The sequence below is a fragment of the Toxoplasma gondii genome, chromosome VI (genome assembly GCF_000006565.2).
Source record: "Toxoplasma gondii ME49 chromosome VI, whole genome shotgun sequence".
Classification (NCBI taxonomy): Eukaryota; Apicomplexa; class Conoidasida; order Eucoccidiorida; family Sarcocystidae; genus Toxoplasma; species Toxoplasma gondii.
The window spans coordinates 2,895,527-2,914,046 of NC_031473.1; the positions used below are offsets into that span (position 1 = coordinate 2,895,527).

At 51.6% G+C, this 18,520-nt stretch overlaps 2 protein-coding genes across 2 annotated transcripts; one reads left to right on the forward strand and one right to left on the reverse strand.

Annotated features, from left to right (window-relative positions):
• Window positions 1–27: 27 nt before the first annotated feature.
• Window positions 28–4,302, forward strand: TGME49_243950 (prohibitin, putative). Its single transcript, XM_002366843.2, has 3 exons — window positions 28–1,037; window positions 2,133–2,554; window positions 3,015–4,302. The coding sequence occupies exons 1-3, from the start codon at window positions 950–952 to the stop codon at window positions 3,318–3,320; spliced, it is 816 nt and encodes a 271-aa protein (XP_002366884.1). The 5' UTR covers window positions 28–949; the 3' UTR covers window positions 3,321–4,302.
• Window positions 4,303–7,105: 2,803 nt separating this feature from the next.
• Window positions 7,106–14,933, reverse strand: TGME49_243960 (nuclear transport factor 2 (ntf2) domain-containing protein). Its single transcript, XM_018780691.1, has 8 exons — window positions 13,820–14,933; window positions 12,754–13,047; window positions 12,007–12,279; window positions 11,167–11,647; window positions 10,749–10,882; window positions 9,962–10,378; window positions 9,164–9,647; window positions 7,106–7,688 (listed from the first exon to the last, which is right to left on the reverse strand). Exons 1-7 carry the CDS (start codon window positions 14,180–14,182, stop codon window positions 9,216–9,218), a joined length of 2,394 nt encoding a protein of 797 aa, XP_018637527.1. The 5' UTR covers window positions 14,183–14,933; the 3' UTR covers window positions 7,106–7,688; window positions 9,164–9,215.
• Between the last annotated feature and the right edge of the window lie 3,587 nt (window positions 14,934–18,520).

The window sequence follows — 18,520 nt, forward strand, 5'->3', positions numbered from 1 at the left end:
GCAGAGACGAGTCTAGAAATTCAAGGGCACCGGCTGCGAGACTCTGCCGTCTTCACAGCCCGCAGTTGTATTTAGTTGTTTTAGACACTTTCCCTGTTCTCTCGACACACACACTGGGCAAAGCTGCAGGCGAGCCGGATTTAGAGCGGATCGGGACTTCTGCCTGGATGCGACCGATTATTTTAAGACAGAAGGCACTTGCTGAGGTGTAAAACTCGGCCTTCAACCCAGAAGGCGCACACTTCCGCGGCGGCTTTTCGATTTTGCTGAAAACGCGCCTTAGGCAAAGCCGGCTTAGTCTGCTGCGCATGTGGGACAGGCCGCAAAAAAGAAGACACGTTTCGGTTTAACGGGCTTTAAATTCACGCAAACCCGGTAGAACGGAGAGGAGACTGGAAGATTTCCTAGGTGACACAAACAGTGAAATTGCGGTCGCCCCGACAATTCCCCGTGCGTGCGGGACGAGACGTCATCACATGCTCCGCCCTCTGTTCCCCTCCTCGGTTCAAGAAAACAGTAAATCTCACACCCTCTTTCTCAGCTTTTTGCTTAGAAAGTCCGTTTCTTTCTTCACCCCCGGCCATTCACCTGTCGTTTTTTGAGACACCAACTTTACGTGCATTTTGCGTCTGTACCAGTGCTAAGACTTCCGTCTCTCCACGCCACGCATCCGTCCGCGGAGGGAGCTTTTTAGGAAGAATTTTTTTTCTGAAAGTAGACAACGAACCGCGCTCGCAGTTTTTGCCTTGCACTCGGTTTGGCACTTTCTACTGTCTTTTGGAGCTCAATTTTCGCACCTATCTCAACTCTGGGTCGCCGCGAGAATCCAACTGTGCGGTTGCGTCGTCGTGTGATTCGTCCCTGTACGAAGTTCGCGTTCTGAATCTTTTACTGGACAACAGTCTAACACGCTCTTCGAGTCAACACGTGAATTCTTTCAGCGTCGAAAATGGCAGAGAGACTCCTCACGACCATCGGCCGCGCTGGGGTCCTTCTTGGCTCCGCCGGTTTCGTTGCCTCTTCTTGTCTCTATGACGGTAAGTGCTCTGTCATTTCTGTCACAATTTATTAGTTGAAGAAAGTCCGAAAATTGTGAGAGGGCAACAATGGATTCATTCCATGTGCCGCAGGGGCCGCTGTTCCGCTCGCCGCGAAGGGGAAAATTCGGACACGAATATAAGTTAATCTATTTCAGTGTCAACTTTCAGGACGTTGAGACAAAACATAAAACAGACGATGCATGGAGATTTCCGTCTCCCTTGCATCAGTGGGATTCGCGACTACGGAACTGTGTCTCGCGCAGCCCCGTGTGCTGCAAAATAGTCTCAGAGAGCACGGTTTCCGTTTCCTAGAGATGAGTTGACCACGTTACTTAGCTGGGAGAGTGCCCGCAAGTCACCTCAGTGAAACATACCCAGAAAGGCTTGATTTTTCTTCGAGTGCTTTGAGGAGTGTGCACAGAGGGAATCTCCGTTGCCTTGCACAGTGACGGTTATAGTCGCCGGCGGATGCAACAGTGATAGCCGTCTAGAGGAAAAGGCTTTCTTCTCTTATTGGGGATTCCGGTCCTCGCGATGCTCCGCTGCGTGGTAGCTGTCTGTAGAGACCGCCCATTTGGGGGCACAAAAGAGAAAGGGTCTTTCTATTGTCTCAGCTTCGGTGACTGTCGTGATTCCATCGTTTTTCGACATGTTGTCTCCTGTATCATTGATATTTTGTGAATAGCGCCCTTTGATGAAGGATGCTGAAGCGCGACGATGCTTTCCTCGAGGGCCACACAAAAGCTGGAAGCGTGCTCCTCTACCACTGTACTGATGTGCACGCAGGTGCTATATATATATATATATATATATGCTTCTTTGTATATCTTCCGCCGGGTTTCATTGTGTACTAGCATGAATGCTTGTCGGGGTGTGGAAACAGTATTTATCAAAGGTCAAAAGGATTCGACGTCCCTGAATCTGCCTTCGCTTTCTTGTCCGTACCACTACAATGATACGTATCATTGTGTATCCCGTTGTATGCCGTTGCCTGTGCATCACCGTGGAGACGTGAACGTGCCTGTTCGACGGCCTCGAGACCACTCGTGTTTTCTTTCAAGTGCGACAGGTCTCTTTCTTTTCTTCGTTCAGTGGATGGCGGCCAGCGCGCGGTGATGTTCAACCGTTTCGGAGGCGTGGCGAAGAAGCCAATTGGAGAGGGCATGCATCTGTATTTTCCGTGGTTCCAAGTGCCCTTTCTGTACGACGTCCGCATTCGCCCAAAGGTTATCAACACGACAACGGGAACTCGCGACTTGCAGATGGTGTCTGTGGGTCTGAGGCTGCTGTACCGGCCCATGGAGGATCGGCTGCCGATCATTCACCAGACTCTCGGTCCTGACTACGACGAGCGTGTGTTGCCGTCTATTGGAAACGAAGTGCTGAAAGCCGTTGTTGCGCGCTACGACGCTGAGAGCCTCTTGACTCAGAGAGACAAAGTTTCGCACGACATCAGAGATGCCATCACAAACCGTGCCCGCCAGTTCGACCTCGTCCTCGACGACGTTGCCATTGTAAGATGTCGAAAGAATTAAGGGATGATGCACAGGGAAGGATACGTCTTGTACGACTGACGGGGCGGTAGGTCTTTCTGAGTTTTCCCTTTGTATTTCCTTTCGTTCCGGTAGGGTCTGGTCTTAAGGCGGAGAGATTCACGCAGATTCCGAGATGCGCCATTGAAGAACAGATTTTAGGCTTGTACCTGCCAGAGTGCAAGTTGTAAATGAAGAACTGTTTAGCACAACACACCGAGTCATGTAGGGGCCGTTTCACCTCTCTCCTGGCCGGATCAACACTAGAGAAGTGGATCTGGGGAACAAAGTTATTCATAAAGACTCTTGTCTTTTTCATTCCCACACTGCGGCGATGCGGATCGTACCAGCACCGGTGCAATCGTTTTCTTTCTGAATTTAAAGTTCCAGTGAGACCGAATAGGCGTCTTTGGTCTTGCGTGAAACCTGTGTTTGAAATCAGACGCACCTGAGCTACGGCAAAGAGTTTTCAAAAGCCATTGAGGAGAAGCAGGTTGCTCAGCAAGAAAGCGAAAGAACGAAATTCATCGTCGCACGGACAGAGCAGGAGAAGAAGGCAGCCGTCGTGCGTGCAGAGGGAGAAGCCGAGGCAGCGACTTTGATTTCTGAAGCCATCAAACAGCACGGCACAGGACTGATCGAAGTTCGTCGCTTGGACGCTGCAAAGGAAATCGCCGACACCATGGCTAAGAGCCGGAACGTCATGTATCTGCCCTCGGGCGTCAACATGCTTTTGTCTCAGCAATAAAGGAGGAACAAAGGCGACGACAAAGTGGCGAAGGAAGAGGCAGATCAAGAAAAACGAGCGTGGCCTGTTCGCGGGGGTCTGGAGAAACGAGCGATCACAGCTTGTGTCGGAAGACCTAAATCTCTGGGTGCTTCCCTAGGCTTCACACGCGTTCAAGAGAGTTGATTTTTGCCGCGCTTACGGAGCTGGTTCGGTTTGTTGGTGTCGAGGCTGAGGCCAGCAGACCGTGAAGATGGTAAAGCAGGGGAAAAGAGTGCAGTTTCTTGTCGATGCAACACTGAAGGTGTGTTAGCAAGGAGTTGCGTACACTGTTTAGGGTCGAAGTGTGCGTGCTATTGCAAAGAACTAAACACGGGACACGAGAGGTGTGTCTAACACAAGCAGTGGGATAGCACTTATTTATCGTACGCCGACACAGAAGACACCACCTGTGGCTGAGAGCAAGTTGCTCTGCTGAAGAGTCTTTCGGGGTACCCTGCAGCTATGCACTGCCTACTGGAGCCTCTTTCGTTTTCGAGTGACTCGGGCCATTTCTCCGGATGTTTGCTATACCTTGTTGTGGAACCCTTTTCTGCGGTTCACTGCGTGGTGGCAACTTTCTATCTCAAAAGAACTGTCTTTTTTTGAGACGGAGGAGACGGACGGGTGAGGGGCTTGCAGAGGATGTGTCGGCCGGGAGGCCTCAGCCTTTTGCGTCCGTTTCGTTCTTTTGCGTACTCATCCTACTGTGTTTCAGTCAGTTCCATTCTCCCACTTTGTTTTTATCTCCAAAACTCCTTCCGCTTCCAGCAACTCACGTCTCGACGTAAACGTCGCTAGTGCCTTTCAGATCCAGCCTCCGATTGCATCTCAACTTCAGGGAGAAACAAACCCCGACCCTGGCTGATGCTATATTCGGTGTAGGCCATGAAAAGCTCGTGTGACTCCTGAGAGCGAAACTATACCAGGCACGAAATCAGTGTAACTCATTTCGTCCAGAAGACACTCAAATTACTCTATCCCTTTCAGTATATGCGCCGCTGCGCGTCAACATGTCAGAATTCGTGACCGTGAACAATGCGGATGTCTTCACAACGCAAACTGTTCAGCACTCCAGTGTGAGTAGTGAGAACCACAAAAAGCAGGATTTGACGAGGTCCGACGTTCTTTGCCACACAGTGCCTCTCGCAAAGTGAAGCGTTCCTGCTTTCTGACATTTGCAATCAAAAATATGTAGCACTTCGTTTTTGCAACCCTGAAGATCCACAGATTAAAGGATGACACGGATCGGTGTCCGAAAAACTGCAGATGGGCGGGTAAACAGGCTAGTACGAGAAGTCTGAACCGATGGCGAACGCAACGGAGAATCGTGTGAAACTTCTTCGCACGTCAGGCATCACGTAAAGTGGAGCTTGATCAGAAACAAAAAAGGGAATATGCGGTGTATCATTCACTCACAGGCTCGTAAAGCCTTTTGGTTTATGTTTTGCATCCTTCTCGCCGACGGCTGACGGCGCGGGAGTGGTGGTGTACAGCATGATAAAGAATTTGGTTGTTTGCCGAGTCTAAGTTATACTGCGCTATTCAGGACTGTCTCGGAACAGTATCTACAACAAGTATCATCTTAATTGTGTTGTGATGACGCGATAGGTCAGAAGCTTAACAGAGCACTATAGAACATGACTGAGATGCATATCAGTAAGGGTAAACAGACATTGACGAAATCCATCATCATATATGCAAATACACAGACTTAATTATGCTGCACAGACTAACATGAGGAAGGAGACTACCACGCTACGGTAGTGCAACATTACTTGGATCCGGTAAACGAAGACATTCAATATCTGAACCAGTGTTCCGACCGGCAATGTATACACTCCAAATTGCTCCGTAGAAACATAGGACCATATTATAAATTGAAACATGGAGTCCAGCCTGGACGGCTTCAGAGAGCTACAATTATTGGTCAGTTGGAGTTCTGGATCGTTCATAACGAACTGGATTGGCTGTACTTCAACTCCAGAGTCGTACTTCCAGGTACTTTTAAGTCTCCGCTTCTTCGAGTTGAATTTATACATCGCTGGGCCGCAAATCACTTGCAGAGACGTTTCATCTCGTGATTTCAATGGATTCTGGTAGAGCCAACTTGCACGGTGGAGTTGTTCCCAAACTGCCGTACCGTGTTGGCGAGGCAGACTACTCAAATTACGGTGACGTTCCGTCGGAGCCTGTTTGAATTTCATGAACAGAGTTACGTGTTGTATTTCCTTGACTCCGATGGCCTGCACTAAAGCTTTAAAAACGTATCCAACCGCCAGACTTCATGCGATGTGCCCGAACTAGGATACGTGGGATAGAAATGCCACCCGCCGTGCAGGCGAGCATTGGACTTCCAGCGTTCAAGATTCAGGTTATTTCACATCAGTTATGGTGAAGGCGCATCACAAGGATTATTGTGATTTCTCGCATTATAACGAAGGAAAACTGTTCGATGCTGTTATGAGTAGGACTTCGACACCCTTTTGTCCCAACGCATAGTGTATAATCGGTCACGACAATGGCTACAGTAGACTGACCAAAACAGACATACAAGCACCTTTGCATTTACTGAAACTTAGACGGATTACTGACAGCGAAAGGTTTGTTGGCTCGCCGTTGGGATCCTCAAGTGTGCGTGTGTACCGAGGACGTTCCTGAATTGTCTTCCGCATCATTGACAACCTCCTCCCAATTGCACATTGCTCCGTATACTGCCGACAAACATCGACAGCTGAACCCCCTATTTTGTTCCACAAGAGTCCAACGGTCGACTTTATATTGTCTAGCCGTGGAATTAATTTTAACTCTTTGTTTCTACGAAAGTAAAGAATCTGTAACAACTCAGTGGTAAAATAAAGCGCTGTCGAATACCTCTACCTAGTGTCGACAAAAATCCCATGTCTTCCCATGTGTGCACGCCCTTTTCTATTCGCAAGAACTAGGAAGAAGCATTTTCAGCATGTGACATCTGCACTAATAAGCCAAGGCGTTATCTTCATCAAAATGCAGGACAGGAAACACATGAATCGGGAAGCAAAGGGCTATGGACGCACACAGTTGAGAGCCCGCCAACAACCCGTGTCTTACCAGGCCCATCCCGTTCTTCACTTACAAAGACAGGAAGAACTGCCGTTCTACTGGACAGTGTTTTCAGTATCCATGCCAATATTCTTCTAGTGAAAAAAGATCTTAGAATCCTCAACAGGAGAGCAAAACGCCAAAGAAAAGCACCGACGAGTAATCACAAAACTCCGAGGCCCTAGCAGCTCACCCGCTTTTTAGAATCTCAGAAGATTGGGAAAATAGCGCACCAACGATATAATCTTCGCACTTGATAATTTTGCCACTTTCTCTAGTAACCTATCTCCAGCACTTCTCTTTTGAAAGTAGAGTGTCAAAGGTCTAATTGATACTGTTTCTATTCTTGAAGGATGCTGGTGTAGGGCACAAACGTAAATTGCCGTCGTGTCCCCCGCTCCCATCCCCCCCCCAAGTTAGGATCTGACGATTTACAGCCCCCGCGAGACAAAGTAGGAATGAGGGGCAGAACGAATCTGGAGTTCTGTAAGGGTAACACGAATGTTCTGAATTATTTTTGTTTCTTCCAATTCTGTCCCTACTACTCCGAAGTCCCAGGGATAGTTTGCCGAGTGCGCCAGCAGGAAATCATCGTCGCGAACGAAAGACAGTCGATACTTCGGCGTGCAAGCCTTTATCAAAAAATATCATGTGGCTATATACAAATGACTGAGCTCCTTCGCTCTTGAGATGTCCGCTTCTACACATGCAGCAATCTCTGTGGGTGGTTCAGAAGCAGTTTGCCCACGAGCTAACGAGGCATACAGTCAAACATGAGAATTTCCGGTTTTCAAAGAAATCTATTTGCATCTGCGTCAATTTGACGGCGAAAAGTCGCTCTGTCCTCTCTTCAATTACGCTCGTTGTGTCAAATTATCGCGCCTGGGAAAAAAGAGTCTTAGTAGTAAACTAGAAATGCCTCGCAACTTGTCTTTGCAAATTGAACGCAACACTCAGAAGACTTAAGCTGTCCAGTGGGGTGCTGGCGTCAGGTGCCGTACAGAACTCGGCTGTCATACCTAGTACCCTACAGAGCAGATGGCCTTGCTGTTGTTTGTGGGTCTCGAGAATGAGGAAGAAACACGGTAAAGAGGGAAGCCCTTGAGACCCAAAAAACCGTGTCTTGCCTTCGTGAGGCGCCCGAAATCTGGGTTTTCCCGTGTGTCTGAAGCAGCCAATAACGAGGGTAGTCCAACTGGACATGGGCATGCGCGTTCGAGGAGAGACACACAACACAAACAGTCGCTGGCTTTAGTGCTGAGTCCGTTCCTGCGAGACGAAGTCACAAAATCCGACACAGGCGCAACAATGTCTCAGCCACGGAAAAAAACATCCCCATGTGTCAATATATACATGTACACATGTATTCTCACATGGAACCAGGAATGTGTATATGCATATATGTGTCACACACTCTCGACCTCGGTATTTTAAATCACCCCCGTACAGTTGGCAAAAAACGTTTTCGATTTTTTCCCTGCTCGAGACGCCTCCCTGTTTTCTTTCCCCCAAAACACGGCCTCTTCCTGTTATTAAGCTGCTCTCCCTAGGTGGCACTCGCCTTTTCCCCGCTGGCTCTTTTTTCAGGGAAAAGCTGGGTGTCAGTGCTGTTGGGAAAGCGCCCTTCGCACGTGCTGTGGATATGCACTGAGAGGAACGTTCACGATTTCCACCTTCGCCTATTTTTTGTCACAAATCCAAAACAAGTCACTGCCCTGCGTATCCGTTACTTCTCCGTTGGGATCGACCGTCAAAAACGCAAAAAAAAATTCACACACTTCTCCGAGCACTACGCATGTTGAGACTCTGTTCCACCGGATTTCAGTGGTTGAATTTTCCACTTCTTGCTCTGGGTTTCTCTGTACACGGTTCCTGAGCCTTGTGCGCTTCCCAATTTGCTTTCCGGTATCCTTTTTGTACAAATTGCGTTTTTCTTTCGCCCCTTTCACTCCCGCATCCCCGCACGGGCGAACCACTGCCTCGTTTCCACTGAGAAGCTAGCTTTGTGAAGAGTTGAAACGAGAGACAGTTCGAGAAAAATCCATTGCTTCTCAAAGTCGGAGCATTAACTCTTTCTTCACGTCACAGAAGGCACTGTGAACCGGATTTCGAACCCCGTCTGGTCATCCCACGAAACGGCACGAAAACACATGTGGCGCGAGTGTATATACACCGTAAAATCTGTACAGAAATGTCGACGGCACCTCGAGAAAACTGGCCACGCGCACGGGGTTTCTCAGTCCGTGCAGGCGGAAGACGCGTTCTGTAGACTGATTTACAGCGCCCACACGCAAATCCATAATCGTGCTAATCCATCCTTTCGCGACGACTTCAAACCCTTAGGTGTCTCGCTGTCCGACCGTTACACCTGCCGTGTGCCAGAGGCGCTTCACGGTCCCGGGACCCTTTTTCGTGCCAGCCGGGACACCAAATGGAAACGGTTTTTGCAGTCCTCAGGTAAGATGTGCATGCTCTTGATTTGCGACATCTCAAAACATAAAAGGCGTGGGTTTTCGCTGTCGAAGCGCGTATTACCAGCGCTCCCCCCTCGCGAATTGGAGACACACCGCGTCCGCACCACACACATGGCCGTCTCTTCAGAAGATTTCTCGTTGGAAGCTCGTCCCTCACTCTTCGCACTTCTCCATCTCACGACACGCACACCTTGTTCCTCCACTCGAACCCACAATTCCGTTTCCTCCCTTGCAATCCCACCCCCCCCTCCCCCCACAACACACGCTCACCTCCTCTACACTAGAACTTTTTTCTCAACTTCATATCTCCCCCGCCTCTGCTCTATCTCGACCAGTTTGCCTGGTCCCCGCCGCGTCTGGGCCCCCCGCCCCGGGGCCTTCCAACGCCCCCACGCGTCCCGAGTCCGAAGCGTCGCTCCTGACCCGCTCCGGCAGCCGCGCCCGCTTGGGCGCCAGGCGCTGGGCCTCCAGGACCCTTCTTCTTCTTGCCAGCGTCGATCCACTGGCCGCCGTCGGCTCCGGTTTCGCCCTCCTTCTCAGCCGCGGGCGCAAAAACTCCGTTCTCGCCCTCTCCGCGACCGAAGCGAGGTCGAAACCGGCCCTCCTCTTCAAAGGCTCCCTCGCCCTTCGGTCCGCTGTACTCGCCACGACCGTTCGGGGCCTTCCCGTTCCAGCCGCCTCGGCCTCCACGGCCTCCGCGGCCGCCGCCACGCGGACCACCAGATCCCTGCTGACGCGCAAAGTCCAAACGCATCTGAAAAAAGCAACGAGCGAAACAGACAGAGAAACTCGTGAAACGGACCCGGATCGACGAGCCACACGCGTCTAAAGAGGCTACCAAATAGAGAACTCTGCAAATACACATCTTAAATGGTACAATCTGAAACCTTGCTCCCGGATTGATACATTGACATTCGAAACTCAGGTAAATCTGAGCCAGAGTTTCGCTTGCCGTTCGTGTCTGGGAAACGACGCTACGTCTAGGACCTCTCATGTGTTCTTCCCCTTTTCTGTCTCTCCGTCTCAAATCCGCACCCAACTCCGCGCTCCGTGTCTCTCTTCACTCACCTGTCGCCCGCGCACGTACAGCCCCTGCTGCATGAGGTACTCGGCACTCTGGCGACAATCGAGTTCGATGAACCAGCCGAAGGTGCGTCCACTTGCGGGTTTGCGGATCTCCACTGCCTGGCCCTCGTTGAACTTCTTCAACTGCTCAGCAACCGCCTTCTTCAGCTCGTCCACAGAGAACTCCGCGGGCATCTCAGAGAGCACCACGAGCTTCTTCGCGCCCGCCGGTGGCCCGTCGCCACGCGTGGGGCCCTCGGCGCCCTCACCGGCCCCTTGGGCTCCCCACGAAGCGGCACCCGAGGCTGCCGGTGTACCCACACGCGACGCACTCGCCCGACTTTCCTCCTGAGCCGAGCCGGCGCGGCCGTTGTTGGCCGAGCTGCCGGTGGAACGAGAAGCAGGAACAGCGAAGCCTTTCTGAAGACAGACGCAGCATAAACGCGAGTTCCCACAATCTAGATTCCCTGACAAGAACTCACAAGGCGCTGCGACGCAGTACAGAGACTGCAGAAGACAGAACGATTCGCTCAGACCTTGACGGTTGCTGTTTCACAGATCCAGTTGTACTGTGTCCGTACACTTGAGAGATATTGTGGAGAGAGAACCAACTCGAATCTGCTCCGAAGGTGATGCTCAGTTACACACGTTAGGCGCTAACATACCGACTAAACAGCGGGACCCCTCGATGAACGCTCGACGTGCAGAAAAAGCGCTGAGAGTTGAGCCTACAGATGACGACTGCAACGCGAGAGAAAAGTACACGTTTCTCTGGAAAAAACACACTCACAGGTCCTCCTGCAGTGCGCTGCGCGTTCTGTACAACCTTGAAGGCAAAGCTCTTCGGATCGTATTTGAACTGCTCAGCTTGTTGCTGCACATCCACCTTCGGCTGTTGTTTGGTCTCTCCAGGGCGCGGCCAGTCTGCGGGGAGTACACAACGCGACAAAAGTCACCAGGTCTTACTCCTCTCAAACAATCCAGAACGGTTCCTTGCAGCATTCCGCTGCGTGGGAAGCTCCACACTCCTCCCCTCTCGCTCTCCATATGGCCGACGACACACGACTTTACACTGTGTCCGCTCACTTGACGACCTCCGATTTGTGCATGCAGTCGAATTTGTCATCACCCGGTCTTTCGCTCTAGCTTCCTGCGTCTGTCCCCTCTCTCCCACTCTTCCCTCTCTACGCGCTTCACCTCAAACTTACTTGCATCAGGGGTCGACGCGTCGACATTCGGGGCGTCTTCGCGCTTCCACTGGCGCTTCGGCGCAGGCTTCTGAGGGGCAGCGTTTTGCTTCTCGGGCGTCGCGTTCCTCTGAGGCTCCTCGACAGTCTCTTTCTTCTCTTCGAGCTCGGGTGCCTCCGCCGCCGCAGGCTTCACGGTGGGGCTGGCGCACGCGTCGGAGCCCACGCGGGGGGAGATAGGTGTCGCGGGCGCGTTCGGCGCGCGGACACTGTCTCCTCCGACCGAGCCGCGCGGACTGCTTTGCTCCGGAACGAGGGACGTGGTTGCCGGCGCCTCCACAGTTGTTGGAGAACTTTCGCCTTGCTGGAAAGGGGCGTCCTGAGCTGTTGCGCGAGAGCGGGGACTGGGCGAAGAAGGCACCACTGCCTCTCTCGCTCCGTTCTCGACCTCCTCAACAGCCGCGTCGAGGTAGCAGAAGATCTCGTTGGTCACGTACCACCCCTGAAAACAACAAGACTGAAACTGGCATTTGAGCTCCTTAACAAGTACGCGATCCCCCCTGAGTCCGTGCAGACAGATTTAAACAACACTTGAACGTACATGTGAACAGAAGCGCCGCGCATGCCTTTTGTGTGGGGAACACAAAATAAACTCAAGACAGTTGATGTCCTGTGCCTTCAACATGAAACAATACTTCTTGCTCGAGATACGGTAACCTAAAAACGGAGATGCATCGATGTCTGCCTTCTCGCGTACTGACTGTCCGCAGTCGGACACACATGCATCGTGTGGAGAGTCCGGAAGAGGGACCTTTAGCCCCTACACTTCTTCCTGATTTCGCCACTGTTCCTCAGACTTACGTTGCGCGGGGCCTTCTGCTTCGCGAGGAAGACAGTTTGGGCAAACTCTCTCTCGGGGCCCTCATCTGCATGCTTCAGACGCCCGGCGACGAGAATCAGCATGCCTCCGTCTTTGTTCTCCTGCGCGTCGATGAAACGCACGCGGCAGGTCGTCCTCTCGAATCGGCCGCGTTCGAAGGCCCGGTAAATCTCCCTCTGACCGGTGGCCCTGACGTCCGTGTGGTGCGGCGCACTGTGAGGCACTGTGCCGTCGCGGTCCGTCGTTCGGATCATCTACAAACATAAAAGGTTTTTACAAGAAAAAAGCAAACGCATGTCCCTACGGATACGCACCACCCCCGTCTTCGCACAACTGCTGCCAGGTCAGTGGTCAAACCGAAAACCGAAGTCTCCTCGCCTCCGCGTCAGTCCCCAGAAGCGTCAACAGATCGAAGTCACCACGCAAAGCGCTCCAAAAGAAAAAACAACTTTACCCCAGGTGAATTCCCCACCATCCATTGCTGGATACACTTTGCCGATTCTCGGAGCCGACTGAGTCTCGAGAACCTGTCAAACTTCGTTGTACAGTTCGCCTCTACTTGGATCGACCGTTTCGGTTTAAGAGCCCTGTGTTTGAAGCTCGCACCGTTGCATTCGGGAGCAAACACCGCTCCATTCGGTCTCACTCTTCCTGACTGGTATGTCCTTCGTTTACAGCTTGTACCGCTATATTCACGATCTTGAGCAAGGACTTCTCTTCCTTCTTACCTGCGAGTCGAAGTCGTAGAACCGGTGCAGGTCAAGCGGCGTATCGTGCAGCATGTAGTAATACTGGTAGACGAACGAATGCGCAACTTCCATGGGCGTCAACATGCGAGGCTTCGCAGCTGCATGCACGGCATGCTCCGCCTCAGGACCCTGCTGCGCCACCGAGGTCACCTGAGCTCCGAGAGGCCCAGAGCCCTGGCCATCCATCATCAGCGGCGCGGACGGGCCCGAACTCCCGGCTGGGGCTCCACCGGCTCCGCCCTGCGACGGGAACATGAACGTCGAGCTCGAGCCCTGCAGGAGAGACGCATCCGGAGCAGTCCCCGTTGGCGTTGCCTACCAAGAGATACGAAGTACGACATCCATGTAGCACGGAAAAAGTAACGTTGAGCGAGCTCGTTGGTATAGTACATGCCTAATTTGTGTATTCTTGTTGAGGGGGAAGAACTGTCTTGGCAAAAAGTAACGAAATATGACAGACCAACACGCACCATATTCGCCTGGAAAATGCGTGAAGTCTTCCCATGTACACTTTCATTCTTCACTAGTCATTTCGGGCCACCGACAAATCATTGCAAAAAAGTACATTTCAGCAAGGCACTGCACGGAGCTGTTTCATTACATAAACAGAGGAGACACCACACTCGATAATCTGAAAACAGCATGCAGAACCTTATTCTGCTAGAACACACAGACCCACACACTTGCCCAGTCTGAAGAAACACACAGTTACGGATCAGCGTCTGTGGCAGCGACAGCCGAGTAACCTTCTAGTCACATACATGGCCTGAATTTTCCGTGAGAAGGGAGACGCACGCTTCCCCACTGGCACTGGAGACTAAGTGGACGCAAGATGTCCTAATATCCCGATGTTCGCCTTGGAAATCTCCCAATATTCGTCCGCCCGGAAAAGCCGGATCCATCTCACCCGAGCAGTGATAGTGTATTTGGTGCTGGACCCTTTGCATTTTAAAAACTTTTTGTCGCCTCTTTCCGAATGCTCGAATGTACGGAATAGCAAAGACTACTTCTCTGCATTAACCACGATGGATCTGGATTCACTTACGAGCGTGGATGCGCCAGACATCGCGTTCGGCTGAGCGTAGGAATGCGGGTGGCCTTGCTGCGGCAACTGCTGCGCAGACTGGTTGTGCTGTTGCGAGTAATTCCCTGCATTCGTGAAGCCTTGGTATTGCTGGTGGTGAGGCGGGGGTGGCAGAGGCGGCTGTTGAAGATGAAGTTGCATCTGCTGCTGCTGAAGATGGTGCGGCTGTCCGTAGCCGGCACCGCGGGCGCTGGACGAAGGGTGCAATCCAGAGTTTCCGCCGTACCCATGATGTCCAGAAAACGCTGTGTTTTGTGCGCTGTGGTGGAAGCCGCCTCCGGACGAGGCTGGCGCTCCTGAAGGGTGGACAGAGTACACAGACATTGTAGACGCAGTGCGAAAAGACGACGGTGGGAATGCACGGAATGTTCGGGAAGATCGCGTCGGCAAAGTGGACCGAGAACGGCGGAAAACACGGCCGGACGACGGAATGCGGAACTCTACAGAACGCGGTGAACAGACTGGAGGTGTGAAGCCAGAGAGCGACTGCGGACCTGTGGCGCACAAGAACGTTTAAGAAGGGAGAAAGGAATCGGTTACAATGGGACGGAAGCTCTTAGAGCGCGCCGGGGGATTTTCCGAGGAGATTCTTGAATGTGGGGGCAAAAATGATTTGACGAGACTCGACGAGGGAGAGATACGTGGGAAGAAGTCAAAAAGGTACGCGAGTGTGGAGTGGCGCGAGGAAAACGAACCCTCGAAAAGGCAGGCGGAAGAAACAGCGAAACGGACGGTGTTTCCACGAACTAAAAGTGAATTTTACAGGGTAGAGGGGCGATATTCCGCGCAGCAACGCACTTTCCAGAACAGGAACAACGCGCACTGAACTGCGGTCTGCACAACTGTCTCGGGGGAACACTCTCCACGAACGTCGTGGTAATGCCGTGTTGCACGAGCGGCCGAGATGCGCCAGGGAAACGCGCGCAAAGCCGACAAAAATAGCGGCTGAACTCCCGAAAAAATGCAGACGAAAGGACGCTCCGCGAAACACAAAGACAGAGGGACGAAACTACGCAGTGGACGACGGAAACAGGCGCACGCGTAAGCGCCGCGGGTGTGGCCATCCTAAAAAGGAGGGGCAGAGCAGCGCTGACGAAAAGGCTGCGTTTCGCGTGGGTAACAAAACCCACCAAAACACCACCTCGCGCGAGGGGCCACATTTCGCGAAAATTCCCACCTGGCACCCCCCGCCGCAATCTCCCCCCCCCCCACTTACTCTTTGCGGAACCCCGTTGGCGCTAAAAGAGGACGCGGAAACATCGCGACGCGTGTGTGCGTGTGTGTGATAGAAACCAACAAGCACTCACGATGTCGAATGCAAGGAAAGACGTTCACGAACGCCACACTTTTACGGGAATAGGATCTCAATGTCGCTGATCCCACTGCGTCGGGTGCGTTTCCAGAAAAAACGTGTTCTCCAGGAACCACCTAAGCGCCAAGAAGAAAAACACAGTACCTTTCGCATGGGAGTTGTTGAGTTTGCGTCCGTTTCTCGACTTCCTTGTGCGACGGTAATACGACTGAAAGAAAACCACAGAAAAGGCTTCCGTCTGAAATAAAGCGCGTGGACAGCGCTCAAGGTCCAGGGTGAGGCACAAGGAGGACGCTGAGAGTGATCTTTCCCCAGGAATCCAGGAATAGTAGCGGTAAACGGTTACGCTCACTGTCGGATTTTGCTGCCCGTCCCGGTTTCCTTCAAATCTGTTCCCTTTCACACCCCAAGCAGGGCTCTGGTTCGCGCCCTTGTAAAGTTGGTTCTCGCCAAAAACAGCCGGTTGTGGAATTTTGTCCATGTTTCCGCACGCTCAGTCCGTATTGGAATGCTAGCCGATGCACAGTCGTTCTTTTTGCAGATGTGTTACGCTACGCACCACAGAGCTATTCAAATGTTCAAATACATCTGCATCCATATGAACAGGCACACACTTGCGCAAAAATTAGGTGAGTTCCCCGGAACCGTGTAGAGCCACTGGACCAGGTCGTGGAATCAAGAATTTTCAGAGACGAAAAACGAAACCGACCACCCGTAGCTATTTGACTGTTCTGCGTGGACTCGTGGTGCTCGCAGGGGTAAGAGCGTGTGTTTTTTGCCTGAGGCTGACCTGCTGTCGATTCTCGGTGACTTTCATGACAGTCACGATCTCTCATGAAGTTACTTCTAGATATACGGGCAGGGACCGTTGCGGAATCTTAGTTCGGCTTCAAGCATCTCCTAATCTTAGAGAATGCAGGACAGTTGACGCTGAGCCTGCCTCCCGTTTCCTTGGCGTGGGCAATGTGTTACTGTACAATGGCGTCGTGAAACGCATCCTCTTTGTGAACAGGTGCCAGCGACGCGAATGCTTCTACGGGCAGGGGCGTACAGCATTCATAAGAGAACTTGGTTGTCTCGGGGGCACTCCTGATGGTTGCCTTTCAGAACAAGAACCAGAGGCATCAATATCGGATATATTCAGGAACTGATCAGAACGTTCATGCGGCTATTGTACGGGGGAAAGGGAAGTTGGTCGGTATTTGCACAGCACGACGCAGCTGGCACAGAGACAACCTGGGAGGCTAGCGTGCGTTGTTGGACTTTTGTTGTTATCTTATTGCTATCGCATGCGTGTGACTTTAAAATTATGATTCGTATTAGTGGATAATTCCACACCACAAAATCACAGTGTTCTGCTTTCGCTTGTAGCAGTCGCCTTTCATGGTAAAAATAGACGAATAACCATAAACAGGTTTGCACTCTGTTGTGGCAACAACCAATTTAATAGCGTCGTAAATGGAAACGCCATCGGCTTCTGCATCCCTAAGGTGCTTCCAGGAACGTCATTTCCCACTATGGTCGGCGCCTTCGTTTTTTGCTCAAGTTGGTGACAGAGGTTGCCGACGACTGCATGGGTTGACCGCTGGCGAAACTTTGGTTGCCTCGTCAAGAGGGTCCACCAGCCAGAGTTCCATCGGCTCTTCAGAATCGGTCGACTAGGTGCCGTACTAGACCGATGCATGGATGGAATCACAGTAGAGCTGTGATTTCGCAACAAACTAATGTACAGCTTCCTGTCTTTCGAGCGAGGAATCGCGGCGCTTTCAGTTAGCAGACAAATGAGTTTAGTTCAGCACAGATGGCAGCGAAGTACGTTTGCAGTCGAGCAAGCTGCAGTGACATGAAACGACCAATATAAAAATAAGCTAGCGTGCGACTTCTGCTCAATCGTCTATTCTATTCTGAAACGATAACGGCAATTCACAGTGCGAAGCCTACAAGAAAGGGGAGTGTAGCTGTGTGGAGCGAACTTTGAAACAAATGGACGTTAGGCTAGAGACCCTGGAGGGTCACTGTAATGAAACGGGATCTTTTAACTTGCAGATTCAGTTGCAGTCTGTGTCCTCCTTCGCTCTTGTCTACACTGCACGCATTCCTCGGGACTTTTCGTTCCTTTTTTACTTTATCGTGCGCCTTGCACCCCTTGTCGTGTTCCATTCCCCACCCAAGACTTTGTTAAACCTTTTCTTTTTTCTCCCGTGAAGCACATTCTTTCTGCCAACTCTAGTGAGTCGACCAGGAAACTGAAACTTACTGAAACTGTCCGACTCCCATAAAGACTGCGCTATGATAGACACCTCTTCAAGGCTATCCGCAGGTTCGACGATTTTGAGTATGCCGACTGCGAAATTTTTTCCCTTTTCGCGAGACCATATGCGTGTAAGACACAACTGTCTTTCTGCCTCCTTAAAACACTTTTCGTGTCGAAGCAAAATTCATTTCCACTGCCTTACAAATACTTGCATCAGTCCTGTTTCAAGTGCCTCCCTCGGTGGTTGTTTTGATTTCGACAATGCACTCGGTGCATTGGCCACGCGTTTTCTTCCACCTGGCAGTTTTTCGTGGGAAATTTGTGGCTGCGCTGAGGTTCCTGGCGTAGGTGCGAATCTTAAGAACTACTTCTTCTGTCTCGTTGAGACGCTCGAACTTCAGTGGACAGTGCGTAACAGGTACCTCCGGCGACGGGGGCTGAACCGCTTTGACCGACTCTCGCCCGCTAGACTAGGTGGTGGAGCCTAGGACAAAATGGTGGAACAAGGGGACTGGGGTGTAAAACACGAGAGGATTTGAAGCGACCTGCCTACAAAAACGGGAGTTTAGCATAAAACAGAACCAAACCATCCCTGAAGGTGTATGGCACACACAGATAGAGACCCCCTGACATACGCGTGTACCCGTTGAGAGAGGACACCACCGGAGTGGACATCATACTGCGTTGCATATTCCCCTCAGAACACATCGGAAAAAGGGAACGCGGTGCAAAAATCGACAAACGAACTCACGAACTTAGTGCGTTTTCACTGGACTCCAACAACAGATATGACTTACAACACGGCTGCCGTCCGGTAACACACCGAAACGAGCACTTCCAGAATCCCTTGCTGACCAGTGGCACTAGCGCAACCCCTAAAGCATCCAACTGAAGGTCTGCAAATGTGTAGAATGGAAATATCATGGGAGGAAAGACCTTTCTATTTACCTCAAAGCACTCAGGACACCGGCGTCGAGTGACTAGACACACGCTGCGTCCCTCGTAGCTGTCCCGCGCAAAGACGGTATGACTTAGCTGCTTGCAGAGCTATTTGTCGCGGGGTCTCTTCTTTATCAAAAGAACCTTTTTCCTTTGT

Bases quoted from the DNA above. Each gene is read 5' to 3' on its own strand.
- TGME49_243960 (XM_018780691.1), bottom strand. From the start codon at position 14,182: ATGTCTGTGTACTCTGTCCACCCTTCAGGAGCGCCAGCCTCGTCCGGA. The intron at 13,048-13,819 runs GTAAGTGAATCC...TCTCTCCTGCAG, and splicing joins TGTCTGGCGCATCCACGCTC to GGCTCGAGCTCGACGTTCAT. The intron at 9,648-9,961 runs GTGAGTGAAGAG...TGCTTTTTTCAG, and splicing joins TGTACGTGCGCGGGCGACAG to ATGCGTTTGGACTTTGCGCG.
- TGME49_243950 (XM_002366843.2), top strand. From the start codon at position 950: ATGGCAGAGAGACTCCTCACGACCATCGGCCGCGCTGGGGTCCTTCTT. The intron at 1,038-2,132 runs GTAAGTGCTCTG...TTCTTCGTTCAG, and splicing joins CTCTTCTTGTCTCTATGACG to TGGATGGCGGCCAGCGCGCG. The intron at 2,555-3,014 runs GTAAGATGTCGA...GTTTGAAATCAG, and splicing joins TCCTCGACGACGTTGCCATT to ACGCACCTGAGCTACGGCAA.